The sequence below is a fragment of the Nicotiana sylvestris genome, chromosome 2, assembly GCF_000393655.2.
Source record: "Nicotiana sylvestris chromosome 2, ASM39365v2, whole genome shotgun sequence".
NCBI lineage: Eukaryota > Viridiplantae > Streptophyta > Magnoliopsida > Solanales > Solanaceae > Nicotiana > Nicotiana sylvestris.
Window position 1 is genome coordinate 167390493 of NC_091058.1, and position 22208 is coordinate 167412700.

The 22208-nt window shown below is 37.3% G+C and overlaps 2 protein-coding genes and 1 long non-coding RNA gene across 3 annotated transcripts; 1 reads left to right on the plus strand and 2 right to left on the minus strand.

Annotated features, from left to right (window-relative positions):
* Positions 1-12457: 12457 nt before the first annotated feature.
* Positions 12458-13403, minus strand: LOC104243364 (uncharacterized). The gene is made up of 2 exons (XM_009798542.1): positions 13341-13403; positions 12458-12901 (listed from the first exon to the last, which is right to left on the minus strand). Exons 1-2 carry the CDS (start codon positions 13401-13403, stop codon positions 12458-12460), a joined length of 507 nt encoding a protein of 168 aa, XP_009796844.1.
* Positions 13404-13461: 58 nt separating this feature from the next.
* Positions 13462-15132, minus strand: LOC104243365 (uncharacterized). Its single transcript, XM_070166949.1, has 5 exons — positions 15026-15132; positions 14226-14616; positions 14066-14165; positions 13781-13947; positions 13462-13671 (listed from the first exon to the last, which is right to left on the minus strand). Exons 1-5 carry the CDS (start codon positions 15130-15132, stop codon positions 13462-13464), a joined length of 975 nt encoding a protein of 324 aa, XP_070023050.1.
* Positions 15133-20569: 5437 nt separating this feature from the next.
* Positions 20570-21401, plus strand: LOC104243362 (uncharacterized). Its single transcript, XR_011405535.1, has 2 exons — positions 20570-20680; positions 20965-21401. It is a non-coding gene; the product is annotated as an uncharacterized lncRNA (long non-coding RNA).
* The last annotated feature ends 807 nt before the right edge of the window (positions 21402-22208 follow it).

The window sequence follows — 22208 nt, forward strand, 5'->3', positions numbered from 1 at the left end:
TTGATGATATTGAAGCTGGTAATGGTCTTGGCAGTATTGACGCGAAGCTCAGTGGCTAAGATGTCAGTTTTGATAAAGTGGGAGGACGCTCCGTTCCTTGGTTAGCAAGAGAGAAGCTTGTGGTGGCTTATTTTGTTGTCATTTCTGTTGACCGGATTATTCTTAGGGTTGTAGTCTGGATATTGTCTTGTCTCAAACTTTCTTATCTTTCCATTTGTCATAGCGGTTTGTTTAAGTTTTGTCCAGTTTGTTTTAGGATTTTATTCTGGTTTGTTTTGTTTGTCTTGTTATTCAAACCATTCCACCGGTAGTCTAAAGCAAATCCGGTCTTTTATTATTTCCAGTCATCTTTTTGTTTAGTCCTTTTATCATTTTTGTTCAGCGCCGATTCTCGTGACATGACATGCGCACACAGTTTGGGCCTAATCTTAAAAGTTAATCATAAAACCCCGGAAAGGTGATCAGAACGTTTAAAGGAAATAAGGACGGTTTGAGATTATTCGGAGCTCGAGTCATGTGGAACTAGGGCAAGTAAAACACAAAGAAAACCGTTAAAAGCAAGATTCGCCAAATTGGCATGAGGGTCGTTCATGATAATGAGGGTGAGAGTGTCGCCCGACAGTGCTTTAGAAATGACAAATGAAAAAGGAAATGTGTGAATATAATTGTCAAGTCCAGCACCCTCAGAAGAGGCTACAAATCTTTGTGTTGTTTACACTTGGCATGTTTTGAAGACTGGAATGATGAAGGCATTTTGTTGTGCTACCTAAACACTTTATCCTTCGTTACCCCTTTTGAGCCTTATTTGTTTTTCTTTCGTACCCCTCTTTCGGAATCAGTAGCAACGACTAGAAAATACGAGCATGGAAGGTAAAGAAAAAGAAAAGAAAAAAAAAGAAAGAAAAGAAAACAACAAAACAACAAAAGAGAAAGGAGAAATGAGAAAAAGAAAAAAAAAGAGAAAAAAGAAAAGGAAATAATAGGTAAATGAAAGAGAGGAATTGGGAACTACGTTTGACCTGATTCCTCAAAAAGGATACGTAGGCGCTTCACGGCTCGGTCATAATGGCCATAATGGTCATAGTGTGCATAGTGTAACATAGTATAACAAAAATAAAAATCCCTAAGCAAGAAACTGGGGCAAGAGTTGCGCTTGTTGTAAGCAAATATGGTTCCGAAGGTTGTAATTTTGAACCCCAAATTTATTTTTGAGCCTTTAATACCCTTTCTTTATAGCCTATCCAAAACCCACATTACGGTCCAAAGAAAGACCTTGTGATCAGTCTTCAAAAGATGCCAAGTCAGACAAATGAGAGTCTTACCGGTAAACGTAACATTCTGTTCCACAGCAGAAAAGACTCTAATCCCCAGCAGAAAGAGTCATACCGGCAACACTCCAAATCCCCAGCTGTAAAGTGATACAACTGAGAGAGTCTTATTGGTAAAAATCTTTATGGACGCCATAAGACGATGAAAGCTGAGAGAAGAAAAAAAAACAAAATGAGAGAGGCTTGATAGTGAAAACCCTTTGGGCACTACAAGCCGAATAAGATTAAGAATCAGATGGGGAATCTCCAAGTGAAGATCTGGAAAGACGATTGACGGCGGAGGATAGGCAACATGTGCATGTCACGACCATTAGAGTCGGTATCGGCGTTTGATAGGTTTTTATTTATAATTTCTTTTGTTAAAGAGTCATCTTTTTCCTTTGTCCTTTATTCAGTTCCCCTTTTGTTTATCTTTCTCCTTTCATAGAAACATTCCCCAGTAGAGTCTGTTTGGTCAGAACCAGTGGGAAATGACTTCAAAATCTGCCATCAGCTTTCCTATTAGGCAAAACCGAATCCGATTAGAACATCCAAATGGTCTAAGTCAGTAAGGAACAAGCGCGAGGCTAGTGTCAAAAAGATATCCCCACCAAAAGGGAATTGACCAAAGGATTGACGAGTGTCAAGAGGGATATCCTTGCCAAAATCAAAGGTTATAAACCTCAAGGCCGAGGCCCGTGGACAAAGCAAGGAGAACAATAAGCATGATTTGGGAAATTCATACGAGACTAAAAGGTCGGGAAAATGACAGTTTTCGAACTATGCCACAAAAGAAGAGGGATATCCCCAGCAGAAAGGGATCATTCCCAGCAAATAATATCATCCCCGCAAGTTTTGGGAATGCAGAACAGGGAAGGAGAAAGGGAAAAGCCCTCCCAGTAGGAGTATCATGACCAACCACCGCGTTTTAAACTAACAAATTTTATTTGATTTGAAACAGGTAAAGGAAATGGCATTGATGACAGAAATGCATGCCACAAGGGATATTATCAAACTGGGGCAGAAAATTTTCCTTTCATTTAGAAAATTTTCTGAAAGTCAGATACCCAGTTGGGGAAGAATAAAGATAGAACCAGTCTCAAAGGAAGTGGTCTTTGAACCAGTTTTACCCCCAGCATAACAAGTTTTAATAAAGGAAGTTGTTCCCCAGCGGACAGAACAAAAAGATGAAACTTGTGCTCGGAAAAAGCAAAAAGGCCAGTATCATTCCTAGCAGCCTTCAGAAGAATGAAGCACTAGTTTTGAAGGAATCAAAATCTCCCAACAATGTTATCCTCAACAGCGTTATCCCCGGCGGATAACATTTTATCCCCAGCAATGTTGAAAGAGAAAAGATTTGAAGGAAGTGGCTTTGGAGAAAAGGGGAAGAAAGGAGACTCCCTAATAATATTATTCCCCAACAGGTAAGTAAATAATTTCCCAGCAGTGTTATCCCCAGCAGTCTCGGGGAAAGACAACACGAGCTTTTCAAAGGAGATAACCATCCCCTAGCAAGGCCACAAATCGGCCACCATTTTAAAAACTGATAAAATTTTCTTTGCTTGAGAGTTCAAACAGGAACAAAGCAGCGCAAGGGAAAAAGAAAAGAAAAAAAGGAATTACAAAGGTAAGTTTCTCAAACCTTTGATCTTTACATTTTCCTCCTAGGATAAAAGTCCTAGTCTGATGAAATTTTCTCCTGAGATATCAAATCTTAGTCCGATGAATCTTTCTCCAAAGCTCGAAAGGAGCTTGATTTATTTTTAAAACTATTAGAGTTGAAGTCAAGAGCCCGCCTGGAGAATGGAGGCGTTAAAATTTAAGAAATTGTTGAGGTCAGGAGCCCCGCCTGGAGAATGGAGGCTGAATATATTTTGAAAAGTTCAAGAAGTCAGGAGCCCGCCTGGTATAACAAGGGAATACATTTCATGTCTTTACCATTAGGCGCCCACCTGTATAACAAGGGAATACATTTCATGTCTTTACCATTAGGCGCCCACCTGTATAACAAGGGAATACATTTCATGTCTTTACCATTAGGCGCCCACCTGTATAACAAGGGAATACATTTCATGTCTTTACCATTAGGCGCCCACCTGTATAACAAGGGAATACATTTCATGTCTTTACCATTAGGCGCCCACCTGTATAACAAGGGAATACATTTCATGTCTTTACCATTAGGCGCCCACCTGTATAACAAGGGAATACATTTCATGTCTTTACCATTAGGCGCCCACCTGTATAACAAGGGAATACATTTCATGTCTTTACCATTAGGCGCCCACCTGTATAACAAGGGAATACATTTCATGTCTTTACCATTAGGCGCCCACCTGTATAACAAGGGAATACATTTCATGTCTTTACCATTAGGCGCCCACCTGTATAACAAGGGAATACATTTCATGTCTTTACCATTAGGCGCCCACCTGTATAACAAGGGAATACATTTCATGTCTTTACCATTAGGCGCCCACCTGTATAACAAGGGAATACATTTCATGTCTTTACCATTAGGCGCCCACCTGTATAACAAGGGAATACATTTCATGTCTTTACCATTAGGCGCCCACCTGTATAACAAGGGAATACATTTCATGTCTTTACCATTAGGCGCCCACCTGTATAACAAGGGAATACATTTCATGTCTTTACCATTTCATGTCCTCGGTCGCCCACCAGTATAATGCGGGCATACCTTTGAGTTTTTCATTTCATGTCCTAGGCGCCCACCAGTATAATGCGGGAATACATTTCTGTCTTTTCATTTTATGTCCTCGGTCGCCCACTAGTATAATGCGGGCATACCTTTCAGTTTTTCATTTCATGTCCTAGGCGCCCACCAGTATAATGCGGGAATACATTTCTGTCTTTTCATTTCATGTCCTCGGTCGCCCACCAGTATAATGCGGGCATACCTTTCAGTTTTTCATTTCATGTCCTAGGCGCCCACCAGTATAATGCGGGAATACATTTCTGTCTTTTCATTTCATGTCCTCGGTCGCCCACCAGTATAATGCGGGCATACCTTTCAGTTTTTCATTTCATGTCCTAGGCGCCCACCAGTATAATGCGGGAATACATTTCTGTCTTTTCATTTCATGTCCTCGGTCGCCCACCAGTATAATGCGGGCATACCTTTCAGTTTTTCATTTCATGTCCTAGGCGCCCACCAGTATAATGCGGGAATACATTTCTGTCTTTTCATTTCATGTCCTCGGTCGCCCACCAGTATAATGCGGGCATACCTTTCAGTTTTTCATTTCATGTCCTAGGCGCCCACCAGTATAATGCGGGAATACATTTCTGTCTTTTCATTTCATGTCCTCGGTCGCCCACCAGTATAATGCGGGCATACCTTTCAGTTTTTCATTTCATGTCCTAGGCGCCCACCAGTATAATGCGGGAATACATTTCTGTCTTTTCATTTCCCCGGCGGACCAAGCAAAATGATGAAACTGGTATTCAGAAAGGCAAAAGTCCAGTGTCATCCCCAAATTCACGGAAGAAAAGCACCGGAGGAAACACAAGCCGACAAGAAAGAAAGGCAACAAGAACAAGTTGCAGATAGATGAGATCTTATGATCCGTAATCTAGCCTAGCTTCTTGTTTTCTTTTAAGCATGGTGTAATAAGGAGGTCAGCAAACAAGTGAAAGTAGCATGCAACAACGGCAACATTGCAGTCCCACGGTAGTCCCAGCAACCAAAACTTCCCGAACTACATTAACCTGATTCAACTTTAGCCAGGGATATGTAGGAAACCTTTGAAGCAAAGGTTCGGTTAAATCTTTTTCAAATAATGCTTCACACGGAGTACTCGGATGGGCAAAAATCGCTCACTTTATCTTTGCACGAAAACCCTTCGTGTCTTCGGGCAAAGAGGGGCAGCTGTAAGCACGTGATTTTTGCCCTATGAGAGAATTACTCCCAAAAAATCCAAAATAAAATAATTTTCCTTTGTGTGCAATTTAGAATTTTTGTGGCATTTTTGATAATTATTTGTATTTCTGTCTGTGCGTGTTTATTGGTTAAATTAATAAAAAATTACAAAAATATGTCGCATTTGCATTTAGTATTTATTTAAGTTTGTTTTACAAAATCATAAAAATAATGTACGTTGCATTTTTAGCATTTAACGTCTAAATTGTGTGATTTTTATAGTTAATTGCTATTTAAATGTGCGATAATTGTTATTTGGACAGATTTTTGAAGTTATAACAGATTTTGAATCAGGGCAGTAACAGTAGTTTTAGGGGTAATACGGGAATTAATCAATTGTAGATTATTTAATTATGGTGGGGGACAAGACGTAATGATAAAAGCAAAAAGTAAAAGGTGGATAATGATGTCTTCTTTTCAAAAAGAGGGAACAAGGGGGCCCACTTTGACTACTTTTCAAAAAGAGGGAACATGAGAGTCCACTTTGACTACTTTTCAAAAAGAGGGAACACGGGGGGCCCACGTTGACTACTTTTACTAAAATAAAAGTGTGGGTAATAATAAAAGTTAAAGGGGAAAGAGGTAAAAGGGGGTCTTGCTTTGTATGGGGATGAGTGGATTGAATTTGGAGATTTTGGAAGAATTTTGAGAGATACAAATTGGAGAAATTTCAAAACTAAAGGAGAGAACAAAAACTGGAAAAAAAATCTTCTACTTTCCTTCATTGTTTGAAATCAGTATTAATTGTTGTTGTTTCATCGAAGCTTGAAGCTTCTTTTTTGGGATTACTACTCCACCGTTTGCAAACTCTGTTCCTGGGTTATTACTGTTGCTGGGCTGTTGTTGCTGGGCTGTATTGTTACTACTGCTGCCGATTCTCATCTTCATCTTCTTTTGTTTCCAATACCAGGTACACGACTGTAATACTAGCTATTGCAAGCTGAAAAATGTGAAAGCATGAATATATGAAGAATGGAACTTTGAAGTTTTAATTTCGCTTTTTCTTCGTTTCTTTTGTTGATTGTATTTAGGCTATTTCATGTATTACTGTTTAATAATTGGAATAAGAGAAAAATAACATAAGTTGGTCTTTAGTGAATCAGCTTGGCAAAAATGGGTTAACTCACTAGCTAAGAAAGTTTTAATACGGTTAACAGTAGGTCAATCATGAATGGATAGTTAAATTTAGTTAAAGCCAAACAAGACTAGATAATGTTTAAGTTTAATAATCTTTCTAATAAGCTTAGTAATTGTGGTTAAATCTAGTTTCAAATGGTTATGAATAATTAATTCCAATAGTTGTTTTTTTATAAAACAATGCGAGTTTCAATCTAGCTATATTTGATTTCTTTTGAATATTAGTTGTCGAATTTCTTATTTTATTTATAATTTCGAATTTTTCTTTAAAATTCTTTCATTTAATATTGGTCCTAATCTAGCAATTAGTATGTTACATGTTCTTAATTTTTTCTAACTCCTAATTAATTAGGATTTTCTTTCTTTATTTTAGAGACTAAACTTAATAGAAAAAATGTAGTCATTCTAAGATTATCTTTTTTTTTAAAAAAAATATAAAAAAAAAATAATGAGGCGAGCCTCGCCAAATAAAAAATGCAAATTGCGGGGCCCTCACAAAATGTATGTGTTAATTACTTAGAACTCGGGATAGACCGCTTAGCGAACTCCACGGCCTTACCCAAAATAACAACACGCTAGTTTCTTTAGGACGCGTCTTAATTAATCTTACTTTCCTAAACTCGGATGCACATTTATGTGACCCAAATCCAAATCTCAGCAAAGTCAAAATGTGTCTCTAATCACGGGTACATTGATTGTGACGTGGTTCGAGATGCGTGTCCATAACGTTGCAAATTCCTTTTAAAAAAAAAATAAGAATGAGATGAGCCTCGCCGAATAAAAAATACAAATTTGTGGGGCCCTCAGTAAATATTTGTTTTAAAATTGCTTAGACTTCGGGATGGACCGTTTAGCAAAATTTCACGGCCCTACCCAAAGTAAATGATACGCTAGTCACTTTAGGCGCGCCTTTAATAATTTAATCTTCTTAAACTCGGGTGCACATTTATGTGACCCAAATCCAAATCTCAACGGAGTCAAAGTGTGTCGACGATCACGAGTACATTGATTGTGACGCGGTTCGAAATACATTTTCACAACGTTGCAATTCCCTGTAAAATAATAATAATAATAATGAAAGCGGTAAAGAGTTAAAATCTGCACATAAGCTCATAATTGTATAAAAAATCAGATAAACAAGCCGAATATGACAGTTGAGTGACCGTGCTAGAACCACGGAACTCGGGAATGCCTAACACCTTCTCCCAAGTTAACAGAATTCCTTATCCGGATTTCTGGTTCGCGGACTGTAATACAAAGTCATTCTTTTCCTCAATTCGGATTAAATTGGTGACTTGAGACACCCTAAAATCTCCCAAGTGGCGACTCTGAAATAAATAAACAAATTCCGTTTCGATTGTCCTTTAATTGGAAAAATTCCTACGCCCCCGCGGGGGCGGAAAAAGGAGGTATGACACACATCAGGCCTTAGATTGATTACTCAATAGTTCAAACTATTTTAGTTAACAACTTGCTCATCTAAATTCGTTAAAAAACGGGTTTCATTAGGTATCACTTTCATTTCGGATTCTTAAAGTTTGAACAAGTGTAGAATCATTTAGCTAAGCCCAACGTCTGAATAAGGATGGCACAGGTCCAGTTTTACCCCTTATACATCGGACTTGGACCCATAATTGTTGACCAACTGCTCTTATTGTATCGTTTTCAGATTTAACGACTCACTTTCGAAACTCAACTATAATAACTCGTGAGCATGTAAATAAGTTAGAACTCTTTTTCTTTCATTATAGAGACGAACGAAATATAAAATATAGTCACTATAGGTCAATTCTTTTTGATAATGAGACGAGCCTCGCCAAATAAAAATGCAAATTGCGGGGCCCTCAATAATTGGTCATAATAAATACTTAGAATTTGGGATGAGCCGTTTAGCGAATTTCACTGCCTTCCTTAAAGATAATAACGCGTTAGACTCTTTAGGCGCGATTTTTAATTAAATTACATTCTTCAATTCGGGTGCGCATTTATGCGACCCAAATCCAAATCTCAACGGTGTCGGAATGTATCAACAACCACGGGTGCATTGATTGCAACGTGGTTCGAAGATCCATTTCCACGACGTTGCAATTCTATAAAAATAATAATAAAGCGGTTTTAAACTTAATAAAAGCACACAGTTCATAACATGTATAAAAATCAGATATTTAGCCATTACAACAATTTAAGCGACCGTGCTAGAACCACGGGATTCGGGGGTGCCTAACACCTTCCCTCGGGTCAACAGAATTCCTTACTTAGAATTTCTGGTTCGCAGACTTCATTTGGAAAGTCAAATATTTTCCTCGAATTGGGATTCAAGATAAACCAGTGACTTGGGACACCAAAAGCCAAACCTTTCCCAAGTGGCGACTATGAATTAAATAAATAATCCCATTTTCGAATATTGTCACTTAAATTGGAAAAACTCCCTCACGCATTTATCATTCGGGGTAGGCGCGTAAAAAGGAGGTGTGACAGTGGTTCTGGTGTTCCGCACCTGCGACAAGTATTGCGCAGGTGCGATGGCCACAGAAGCGAGCAAACATTGCAGAAGTGGGATTTCGCTGAGGGGGTAGAAGTCTGCTAATGCATAGGTAATTACGCAGAAGTGCGACCACAGGTGCGGTCATGGCCATCGCATAAGCGGCTGTCTCGCAAATGCGAGTCCTTTTCCACATTTGCGAGAGTCGCAGATGCGACCTATTGTCTGAATTGCGGAAATTGCTGGGCAGAAGCTATAAATCGAGGTTTTAGTTCTTTCTTCATATTTTGAGATATGAGACTCGGATTGAGGCGATTTTGGAGAAAATTTTATAACAAGGATTAGGGTAAGTGTTCTCTACTCATTTTTGATTATATTTCACGAATCCATCTTTTTTTTTTAGCAATTGGTTGATGAATTGAAAGAGACAATTGGGGGTTATGGCCTAAAGTTTCATAATATGAATTTTGAGTTTTGAACACCGATTTGGAGTCGTATTTGAGTGAAACTAGTATGGTTGTTCTCATAATTGAATGAGTTGTTGGATTTTGTGATTTTTGTCGAATTTCGAGGTGCGGGACCGAGCGTATTTTTGATTGGATTTGGGATTTGACTTAGGATTCGATCCTTATCATTTGTAATTGTTTCCTTGGGCTTTATCTGATGTATTTGGGTTGCTTTTGGCTAGTTTTGAGCCGTTCGGAGGTTGCTACGCGCGGGATGGCATTCTTAGAGCATCGCTTGGCTTGCTTGGCGTCTAGAATTGGCTTGTTTAAGATAAGTAACTCTTTTAAACTTAGTACCGAGGGTATGAAACCCCGAATTATGTGCTATGTGATTTGTGTTGAGGTGACACACATGCTATGTGACTGGCGTGTGGGTGTGCACCTTGTGAATTGTGACTCCGTTGTTTTCATGGCACTGTTTAGTGGCCCTACTTTATTGATATCTGTGTTTTTCACCATATGATAAAGTAATTGAGCTATACATCATGTTATATATCATGCTTAGGCTTTATGCCGATATTGTTGGGACCCATAGTGGTCGTCTCTTGCTATCATCTCATTGATTTTATTGATATTTCGTACTCAGTCACATTCATGCATTCATATCATATCTTAGTCTCAGTTGTTACTTATTGATACATCATATCATTGTTCTGGGTCAGTTTTCATGACACTATGAGCCCGTGGATGAGATTGGAGAGATTGATGACCGAGTGAAGCCGAAAGCCCGATTATGAGTAACAATTATGGGATCGGGCTGCATGCCGCAGCGGTTATATTGATGATTATGATAACACTTAGACTGAAGGATCCCCTCCGAAGTCTGTAACACACCCCCAGTGAGCGCGGATGATATTATTGAGGGATGGATTTTTTCGGACATATATTTGTCTGAAGTATTTAATATTTGGATATGGATTTCTCCACAGAGTTGGATTGCCCTTTTTTCTTGGTACTAGGTGACTTATAGTTAGTATTGTATATGTCCCAGGATGGATTTTCCCTAGGTTTCATGGGCCATATACAGTACCGAGTGGTTGAGTATTTATGTATACCTAGATATGGATCTTCTCCATGGGGCCGGAATGGCCTTCCTCGGTACTGAGTGACTGATGATCAGTGATGTATATATTCCGGGATGGATCTTCCCCTTGGCCGTATGAGCCATATATAGTACCGAGTGATTGAGCATTTATGAGTGGAGAGTGTGAGTACATGTCTCATCTCTTGGATACATGGTATTGGCATGCATACATGACATACATGCATAGAGATGTACTCTTCCTTATACTAGGTATCATGTCGTTCATGATTTTCTTTATACACATTGATATGTGGGCATAGGAAAGTATTTCAGACCTACTATTTTGAAAGAAAATGAAACATCTTATTTGTTGTGGAAAGGATTTTGGGAAAAATTTCAATTTTCAACTATCTCATATTTTGTTTCGAAGATTTCGGTAAAGGATTTGGGTTTTTCACTAATATTCTTGAAAAGCGAGACTATTTTTTGGAAAAACTATGAAAAGGCTAAACGTTCTACCTCTGACCTACTTATTTGTTCACTCGCTTTACATTGTTATGAACTGCTATTGGTTATTGGTGTTGGACCCGACCTTTTTTCAGCTCATCACTGCTTTCAACCTAAGGTTAGGTTTGTTACTTATTGAGTACATATGGTCGGTTGTACTCATACTACACTTCATGCACATTGCGTGTAGATTCTGGATGCCGATGTTGCTGTGTTCGATGAATGATGGATTTGAAGGCGTACTTGCATTCCTGCTGTAGCTTCCTCTTGTTCACGGTAGCCTTAGATTATAAAACTCTATTTATGTACTTTCCAAACAGAAGATGTATTTTCTTCATATCAGCTTCGTAAACTCTATTTTTAGAAGCTCGTGATTTGTACTACTAGTCCTTGGAAAATGTAAAAGATTCAGAAAAATTCCTTTGTTTAATTGTTTAATTAATATTATTGAACTTGATAGTTATTAGTTGGCTTACCTAGCGGGTTGGGTTATGTGCCATCACGACTACTAATTTTGGGTTGTGACAGGTTTTTTACGGTTTGTCTATATTAAAAACTTGTAAAATAAAGTTCGGAGGTGTTTTTCAGTATATAGTGTTATCTCTCTCCGTTGTTGTTTGTTGCTTAGTACTTCCATACTTTGCCAGAGTGTCAGATACAGAGTTACCTTCCCAATATATGTGGGTTATTTCTTTCACTCCAACAACATTAAGAAGAAAACTGCAATCATGAAGAAGATGTGAGTAGCAGGGTTCTTCATCTTTAAATAAGTGACATAATACCTGTGAATCTGTTTTCACTATAGTGGGTAAGAGATTTTTTGTGATGGAAAGTTCTAGCCCTGTTATTAGTGCCAGCAGTTCAGCATGAAGAGCGGATATTGCAGTTATCTTCTGCACAAAACACACTATCCAATAGCTACTATAGTCTCTGATGAGTCTACTAGTGCCACTGGTTTTTATGTCATAAGCTCCATCAACGTTTATCTTGTAGTGGCTAGGAGGTGGGAACCATCTTATTTGTATGTGAAGCCTAGGATTTGATGTCACAATAATCTGCGCGAGTGAAATGAATTCAGCAACTTGTGTCATGATATTTTTGTGGCATGTGAGGGAGGAAGTGTGGTTGAAGAGGTTTGAGTTCTTATTAATCCAAATATTCCAAAGGATCAAAGGCGGTAGGGTAGAGTTTGGAGTTTTAAAAAAGGCAATTGATGTGTGGATGATAGTATATCCAATTCAGAAACTGAATAATACAGGGGCTATAAGTATATATTCAGCAGATTGTATAATTATGTATTCAACATATTATATTAAATGAATATATAACTGTATTCAGATGTATTGTAGTTGGATGTATATATTCAAGTCAGGCACTGTGTATAACAGATTGTCTAAGTATGTATTAAACAGGTTGTATTCGAATGTATTCAACACAATAATACAACTAACTATATCCAGAATCTATTCACGAAAAAGTGCAAAATGTATTATTTCACAATGTCATCGGAATCTATGACACACCATTAGAGCACTAATACATGTCAGAATGTTAACTAAGTTCTACGTGGAGCATTTCTACACGTTCTCTTATATGTTCTCCCTGCCCACATATGCTACATGAATGTTGATTTTTCGGCTGCAACAATTCACTGAAAAGCTTATCGCGCTTCTTCTTTGGCCTTCCAGGAGGTCTTTTCCATTTGGGTAGTAATATAACTTCCTTTGCAATATGTGCTGGTATATTCCATTCATTTCGGTCCGGTATCGAGTACACAGGCACATTGTATGTCATTACAACAGAATTTGGTTTGTAATAGTCAGAGCAATAATCTTCTAGCATTAGAAACTTGCTCTTCAATTTAGCCCAAGCATGTGGGCATGGTAATTCATCAACTTGGAACCTCCCACAAACGTATTTTCTCTCTAACAGGCAGACAGTGCAATGCCTCCCTTCATCGTTAACCGTATGTAAGTATTCAGTCGATGGTACCACCTACATTTAAACATAGACCTATAAGTTTTAAGCATATATAAATAAAAAAATTCATTTATATACCAAAGAATGGACGTATTAAATATACAGCAGTATGAATTAAATCAAATATCTATTGAATACAAACATATTTCTGTATTTAGAATACAGAATTATTCAGTTGAATACAAAGGAAATGTTTAAATACAGAATAATACATCATATATATAGACTGGCAGAATATTAAATATAATTACATATTAGCTTATGATTACATTGTTATACATCTAACGTCTGCTTAAAAAATGCGTATGGATAGAAAATAAACACATTAAATTCAACTAACAATACACTAAACATGTGGACAGTATTCCAAATAGTATAAATTGTTTCAGAAAAAAGTTAGCTATCTAAAACAAAGGCTAAATATATAATACAATGACATAAAAATGAAACTTACAGTCATGCGTGTAGACATTGCCTCATTCAAAGTAAGCATTTCCTGGTATTTTTTTCCAAACATTGTGTATGTCTGTATAGCTTCTTTGCGGTTACTGCAATTCTAACGTCCAAACATCTTTCTAACTTCTTCGAGGAAGTCGTATATTGGCAAATTCCCTTGTTGACACTAGTGCAGCATTGATTGACCCAGCAATATTTGACGTCATGGTCCTTCCCCTATTAACAAGTGCATACAACCTAGCCCACTTTTCGTATCCAGCTAACTCCAAGTATTCTTTCACTCTAATATCTACCTTCTCCACCTTCTCCATTAGACTGTCAAATTCAGCCTGTGTGTATTGCCATCGAGAAGTATATCTCGCTCAACTTTGCATGGCTCTTTTTGAATTTCTTATATACGTTGTTCCATAGATGCCATATACAAGCAAAATGCGGTACATCTGGATACACTCTCGATACAGATTTAATGATACTCCCATTTCCATCTGAAACGATGCACATGTTTTTCCTGTCACCGTATGCTATCTTGAATTGCTCAAAGAACCACGACCAAGCATCATCGTTCTCTGAATCAATAACACCATATGGTAGTGGCAATATATGACCTGTAAAGACAATTGCATACATTTTTTTAAAATATGCATTTCAATCTTTAAAATGGAACTCATTTTATATGACATAGCAATTAATATTAACAAAATTTATTATAATTCACATACTCACCTGCACCATCCAATGTGTTGGCCGAGACGAATGTCCCGGTGTAGTAAAGTTTTTGGTGACTTCCATACACAACCACAATGGCTCTACAATGATCAAACCCCTTTATAAAGGCATACAAAGATATACAAACATACATGAACTCATTTTTGGGCGATTTTACCATTCTAATGTGTGAACCAGGATATGTCATATCCATTGTATATAAGTATCCTGGTAATTCTTTGTATGAATCAGCCGGTTCACCTCTCAAAAAATTTATTGCCTTTTCTTTAGCCCGCCACGCCAACATGTAGCAAACATCTACACCTAAATCTGATTTCACATCATCAATAATATTCTTTGGAGTGTATTTCCTCTTATGATTAGTAAGCTTGGGCCTAATCATACCACCTATAAGGTTGCTACTTGCCTGTCGTTGCTCATACACCTTGTCCTTCAACGGACATGTATACTTATCAATGAACTCTCTCACTTTGAATAGTTCTGATTTGTTAATGCTCGAAGCCTTAAACCTCCATTCACAATCTTCTAACATACATAATAATCTATAGCTGCAAAGAATTTATCATTATACATATGATCAGTATAAATGCTTTCAAAAAATACACTCATATATACATGAATACATTATTACATCTATATATATAAATTATTTTACAACAGAAATATATACAATGGTATATAATTAAATATGTCTGAATACGCCTATAGTTATATGCATACATTTAAATACAACTAATAAACCAAAAAGAAAAATAGTGGCTCTCACTGTAATAAGTTTATACAAGTAAAATACACAAGAATACATGTATTTGAAATGCATAAAAAAAATAGTGAATCACAGCAGTGAAGATGAAGTGAAAATTCCCAACTACGCCTAAATACATCAATATATAAATTACAACTCCTACCATGAATACAATATACAAAAAAATAATGAATAATTAAGAACACTCAAACCTGACAGCATTAGACCTATCAACCCGGAATTGAAACCTTTGCGATATAGCATAATGCTCCATCACCTCTTTTAATGTAGCCTTATCCTTATATACTTGTCCAGCCATAACCTCCCTTTGATTAGTTTTTTAAATTATCAAATCCTTGTCCAGTTCGAACACCCCAATTGCTTCTCCAGAATTGACAAAATCTAGAGCAAATGTATCATCTGTATCGGAATCATACCTTTGAACTGCTTCGTCTATTTGCACAATGTCTTCTTGAATTAAACTACCTCCGGATACAACTTCTTTTTCAATCGTTGTTATGCACAAAGGATACATCCCGAATTCTCTATTCTTTTTTTTCAACTCTACATACACCCTGTAACCCATATCATTGTGTATTTCCATTGACATACAATTTCCTTCTACTTTTTATTGAATTTTAATGGACTTTGAGCTCAAATCTATGTCCAGTTGATTAGAAATTGATGCAACCAAATCACTATACGACGCATACTCCTTTATCAATATTCTCTCAATTGAATAATTGACGTAATTGCTATCACTGTTCCATTTTCCCGAATGACGCAATAACACTATTAAACTTGCCATATGTATAATTGAATTATACCTTATTTCTGTATACAATTATATCAATTGCAATTTTTCGTCGTTGAAAAGAGAACTAGGTACGCACTAGAACAACAGAAAAAAGGGAGAACTGAAATCTAGAGGTATCTCTACTTTTGCCTATTTTTCTGATTGGAAATCTTTCGTGAATGAATACAGATTTATGGGCGATAGTTTGTGTTAGTTGAGTTATATTAGGAGAATATCTAGTAAATTGATTTCCTTTCCGTTTTAAACCAGTTAAAAGGTGTGACGACCCGGCCGGTCGTATTAAGAATTAACGCGTAGATCCCCTATTAACTGCTTTCCACGTGTTTGTTTCTGTTATTGTGAGTTGCCGAGAGGAATTATTTGGAGTTTCGGAGAGTTTTGGGAAACTTAGTCCCTAAATGAGAGCTTAAGTTTTGCAAATTTGACCGTAGTCGGAATAGTGTGAAGACGGCCTTAGAATGGAATTCCGATAGTTCTGTTAGCTCTGTTGGCTGATTTCAGATTTAGGAGCATGTTCAGATTTTGTTTTGGAGGTCCGTAGCTAATTTAGGCTTGAAATGCCGAAAGTCAAATTTTTGAAGTTTCTGGTTCGATAGTGAGATTTTGATCCGAGGGTCGGAATGGAATACCGGAAGTTGGAGTAGCTCCATAGGGTTGAATGTGATGTGTGTGCAAAATTTCAGGTGATTCAGACGAGGTTTGGTAGACTTTTTGATCGAAAGCGTATTTTGAGAGTTTTAGAAGTTCTTAGGCTTGAATCCGATGCTAATTGGTTGATTCAATGTTGTTTGAGGTATTTTGGAGATTTGTATAAGTTTGGATAGTGGTATATGACTTGTCCGTGCTTTTGGTTGAGGTCCCGGGGGCTTCGGGATGATTTCGGGTGGTTAACGGGAAATTGGAAACTTGGAGTTTACAGTTGATGTTCTTTGGGGTGCTGTCATAACCGCATATGTGGTTGAGAGGCCGCAGATACGGAATTAAGCCGCAAAAGCGGCCAGCTGAGGAAAATCAGGGAACCGCTGAAGCGGATGATGAACTGCACCTGCGTGATCGCAGATGCGAATTCTGGGTCGCAGGTGCGGCGAAGAGGTTTTAAGTGGAAATCGTAGGAGCGGTCTCCTTGACCGCAGAATCGGTACCGCAGATGCGGAAGGTGGACCGCAGATGCGGTTTTGCTGGGCAGAAAATCAGAGTTTCGAGAGTTTAGTTTCAGAAAGTTAGAAATTGATTTGGGAGCTCGGGATTGGCAATTTTGAGAGGAATTTTCACCTGGGTGTTTTGGGTAAGCAATTATTACTCGATTTTGATTGTTGTCCACGAATCTATGCTTAGATTCATCCTTTAAATTCGAATTTTGGGTGGAAAAATTGAAGAAAAGTTGGAAAAGTTCTTGGACTTAACATTTGAATTTGGATCACGATTTTGATGTCGGATTGTGATAATTTTGATATCAATGAACTCGTGAGAGTATGAGGATTCTTAAAATGTAGATTTTACCCGATTTCGAGACGTAAGCCCGGAGGGCATTTTGGTCATTTTACCTAATTTTGCGTATTAGCTTAGAATGTATTTGTAGAATCAGTTACTTGAAGTGTTATTTACATTATGGAATTGAATTTAATAGATTCGGGCCATTTGGAGTCGAGTACTCGTGGCAAGAGCGTGGTTTCGGGTTGATTTTGAGTTGGTTCGAGGTAACTGGCTTGTCTAACCTTGTGTGGGGGACCTTCCCCTTAGGATTTGGTATTATTGATAATTGAGATGCCTTGTACGTGTGGTGACGAGTGCGTACTTGTGCAAATTGTTGAAAATCCGATTTTCATTAAGTAATTACTAGTATGTTTCCTTTCCTTTTTATATTACTTGCAATTTAAGCATGTTGTTAGCTTAGGAAAACATGTCTAATTGACTTAATTGTCTTACTTGCTCAACCTGCTTTATTTGGATTTCGTGCAGCATGCTAGGTTAGAAATACCTATTTTACCTTGGTACGGAACTTGATTTGAACTGTGTACTCTTCTTGTTGTTGTTGTGTGTTTACTTTGGGACTACGAGACGGTATCCCGGGAGATCCCCCTGTATGTTTACTTTGGGACTACGGAATGGTATTCCTGGAGATCCCCCTGCACATTTACATTGGAACTATGGGACTACACCCGATAGATTCCCCCTGTACTGAGTATTTACATTTGGGACTACGGATCGGTATTCCGGGAGATCCTCTCGCTTGATGAGTTGGACTACGGGACGGTATCCCCGGAGATCCACTGGATATTTATATTTGGGACTACGGGACGGTATCCTGGGAGATCCTCGATTGTTATCTTTGTACTGAGCTGTATTTCTTTCTGTGTTTACTTTGCCGCTGTAGTAGTTGTTGTTGTCCTTTATATCCTGTGTTACTTTTACTGTTGTACTTACTTATACTATTTTGTTCTACACTGTTGAATCTTATATTTTATTTAACCTCAGTAAGGCCCTGACCTTCCTCGTCACTACTCGACTGAGCTTAAGTTTGGCACTTATTGAGTACCGCCGTGGTGTACTCATGCCTTTTCTGTGCATGTTTTTCATGTGCAGATCCAGGTACCTCCACTCAGACTTATCACGCTTGAGACGAGGCGTTCGTAGAGACTCCGAGGTATATCTCCCGCGTTCGCAGATCGAAGAGTCCCTTTCTACTCCCCCATTTTGTATTAGCCCTTATGTACTTTCGTTTCTTTGTTAGATATTCTGGAGTTAGATGCTTGTAGACATTCAAAGGCTTGTGATCATGAGATTCCGGGTTTTGGGAAATGTATTAGTTTTTGAGAGTTGATATTGTTTATGCCAAGCGGCACTTTAAAATACTGTTTTATTTTACTATTTCGGTTTTTAATAATTTATTCCGCAAGTTGGTTTATTTTTCCGCATTGTTAGGCTTACCTAGTCGTAGAGACTAGGTGCCGTCACGATGGTTCACGAAGGGCGAACCGGGGTCGTGACAAAAGGTCCATATTTTACGCATTATACGTTATTGTATTCACGAATACAGCTCGTCAATACAGTTGAATATAACAACTGATTAGCTGGACTTCCCTGATTCACGCTTATTTTTGCTACTGTATTCATGAATACAGTAGCTTAAATACATCAAATACATCTTATAACATTAGAAAGGTATCTACAATCCGTAATATAGCAAATGGTATCTATAGATAGCTAATTACTACTAAAAGATAGTGTTTTATGAAAATTTCTCTTTTAATTCATTTGTCAGCCATGCACGTGTGGCTCGTATATGGTATGGTATATTCCATATACCTCCTGTGTAAATGTCCTACATTCTATCTTGTTGAAATTCAAACACATACACAGAGTCACCGCAGCGCAAATTGAACAAGGAACGTACCTTCAGCCATAGTTATTCATGCTTTGCAGGGGATCACCTTTGAAACCTTTAGCAGAAAAAATAGGGAGTCTTCTAGCCTGTGCCTATCGTTGGATGCCAGACTAATGGAGTCACAGAAGTATTTAGGGACTCTTAGGCAAATACTTTAGCCCTAGGGACTTGTAATAAAATTGTTTCTTTTCATCAAAGAAACTACTATATACGCATAACTACATAATATTATTTGATATATTATTTCCTTTGGGAAACAATATAAATAATGTATTACTTTATATGTGAGTCACACTAGAAGTTTCTAGAAGAGACTGGTAAATTTCTATCATAACTATCTCTAATGGCCAGTTGGTTCACCAGTACGGTTTGGATCTAAGTCTTAATTTTTTATTGATCCATATGCGGATGGGGATAAGGAGGGGGGAGTTTTTTAAATCTATATTTAATTCATTTGATGGATATATCACTGACCTTTTACACAATTAATGAAATTCAACATATTATAAAGAGTTACTTACCATTTATTCAACGTTATTAATTAATCAATGCTATTAAATGGTGTTAGACAAGCACGATACCAGGAAGCACTAGAAAGATCACAGAGATAGACCTGAATAATCAAGGCTGGACAATTGTCCACCAAACCTTTCTAAGTTCATTGTGTGGATGTATAGAATATTACGACAAAGTCCTGTTTGTTCAGAGATGATTATCATCTTGTTCTATGAAAGAGTGAAATGAGAAAGGCCGAAAGGATATATGTTGGTTTTATATTTTAGGGTCAAACTGTAGATAAAATCTCAACAAACAAAAGGGGAAAAGAGGTTCCAATTGCTGGATGCAACTATCATGTTTCCATTGTAGTTTCAAGGACCAAATTTAAATAGTTTCTGGCACGGGCTAAACGTGAAAAAAGCCCTATAAAGGCTCCTATTGGTAGATCGACCAAATCTCGATCACAAGAAACTCATTTCAATATCCAGTTCAATATATAAGATGGAATGGAATATATCATCTACTACTATATTTACTAGCTAGTTATTTAAACTTAAATTACTTTTTAGCAAGTGTAGGAAAATGGATCATAGATGTAACATATATTAGGTTAATATTAGAATGGTACAAAGTAATTCAATCTTTTATGTATTTGAATTCTTGAAAATGGTACTCAAGTTACAGTTGGAGTCGACAATTTTTCATCCCAAATACTTCTCCTGTAGCATTTCCATTAATTCTAAATTTTTTTAAAGTACTTCTCAACCCTTATGTGCTAGAACATCATCATTTCTAAGTTCTAAGCAAAAGTTATGTTGAAGCCAGAACATCAATCTATTTTTGGTTAGCTACATCCTTCTACTTCAACCACTACTAAAATAGACAAGTTTTAAGAAGGAAATAATAGAATTCAGAAGGTGGAGTAGGTTATAACAGGTAAGTTTAGTTATTTTGAAGAATAAAGTAATGATGCCAACAAACTTTGCTTCAGAAGAAGGTAAGTTGTGAGCTGGCTAGTCTTTTTAAAAAGGAATAGACAAGTTTGAGAGACAGCCTATCCACATGCAGCCTTTAGCATATTACAACTATATATATCTTTCCTTAGTTCCTCCTTTACTCCAAAGTATCAGTTCCAAGAAACTCAACCTCTGTTAATTCCCTAAAGAGGCAACTCCCAAGCCCTTTTGTCTTTCTTCCTTCTTCATAAACATTTTTGTGAAATTCATATGCAGATGCAGGATTTAAATTTGATGTATTCAAGAACTTATTGTACTTTTGAGATTATGAGTTCCAAATTTTATTCTTATTGAAAGTTTAGTAATTTTTAGATATATCTATATTCGTGCTGAAAATACTGAATTCAGTTAGCGAACGCAAAACAAAGGCTCCGTCTGTGTTTAGTGAAATTTGAATTTGTGGTTATACTCACATTTTTTTCTTTTTTATTGAAGGATATTTTCTTGGTAGGTGGAAACACATTTGAAGCTTAGTATAAGAGGAAACCAAGATTTGATAGGATTGATGGCAACTGAGGCACCAAGTTGGGCAGATCAATGGGGGTCAGGAGGATTTGGTGCAATGGATGAAGAGGAGAGTCACAAAAGCAACAAAGAGAATGATAGCAACAAGAAAGGCAGTTCATCAGCAGGACTTGGCAAAGCAAAAGCAGTGGCAGTGGCTGGTGCTCAAAAGGTGAAGAATGGCACTTCAATGGGCATCAAATGGGTTAAAAGCAAATGTCAAAAGAAAAACTCCTCTTCTACTTGATGATATATCAGATTCTCTTATATAGATTTCTGTAAGAACAGTCAAGAACCAGATCTATTGTTTAGATTAGAAATGTTTTAACCAGTTGTTCTCCTATTCATCAAGGAAAGAGTTTACGCAAGTCCTTCTAGTATTTTTGGCAAGATATTAGTTGATTGTTGTGCAACATCTATCGATATTCTTATGACAAATAATACGTGATTTTTTAATTCTTGACCACTGTAGGGTCCATCCTATTCAACAATAGGCAAGTGCCTTTGAAATAAAACTTAGGTGGCAACTCTTTCTTGGAGCCAAAGTTTGGAAATAAGTAGAGGAGATTAATACATCTCTTATTGTATTCTTGAAGGCTATGTATTTCGCTCCTATAAAAGGAGGAGCTCTCTCACTTCTTCAAACACACCAACAAAGAGAGAAAGAAAGAGTGAGGCATCACAGATCGGGTATAAGAAAATAGTCAGTGAGAAAATAGAGAGGGTTAACGATATTGTAGTGAGGTGGGAATATCAAAAGAGGTTATTTCTTTTGAGAGTTGTAGTTGTCTTTGGAGTATTTTACATAGACCTCTAAAGTGTAAAATTCCTTGCTATAGTGATATAAGTTGCTCCTCTTGGGATCGTGGTTTTTCCCCTTATTCAGAAGGATTTTCCACGTAAAAATCTTGGTGTCGTTACCACTCTTTTATTATTGTTGATTACGATATCTCGGTGCTACGTTATTATTTCGCTTTTTTTACCATTAATATTATTTATGTGGAGGATTTATTCCCAACAACTGATATTAGAGTACAAGTTCTGCTCATTTACAAAAATACCATTCACGATCGATAGTACTATACTCAGTGAAAAATATCCGGTGTAAAGTACGAGGTAGAAAAATTCAACGGAGATAGCGGTTTCTCAATATGACAAAGAAGGATGAGGGCTCT

Bases quoted from the DNA above. Each gene is read 5' to 3' on its own strand.
- LOC104243364 (XM_009798542.1), bottom strand. From the start codon at position 13,403: ATGTTTGGAAAAAAATACCAGGAAATGCTTACTTTGAATGAGGCAATG. The intron at 12,902-13,340 runs GTAAGTTTCATT...GTTTAAATGTAG, and splicing joins CAATGTCTACACGCATGACT to GTGGTACCATCGACTGAATA.
- LOC104243365 (XM_070166949.1), bottom strand. From the start codon at position 15,132: ATGGCTGGACAAGTATATAAGGATAAGGCTACATTAAAAGAGGTGATG. The intron at 14,617-15,025 runs GTTTGAGTGTTC...AATTCTTTGCAG, and splicing joins GATAGGTCTAATGCTGTCAG to CTATAGATTATTATGTATGT. The intron at 14,166-14,225 runs GTAAAATCGCCC...GCCTTTATAAAG, and splicing joins CTGGTTCACACATTAGAATG to GGGTTTGATCATTGTAGAGC.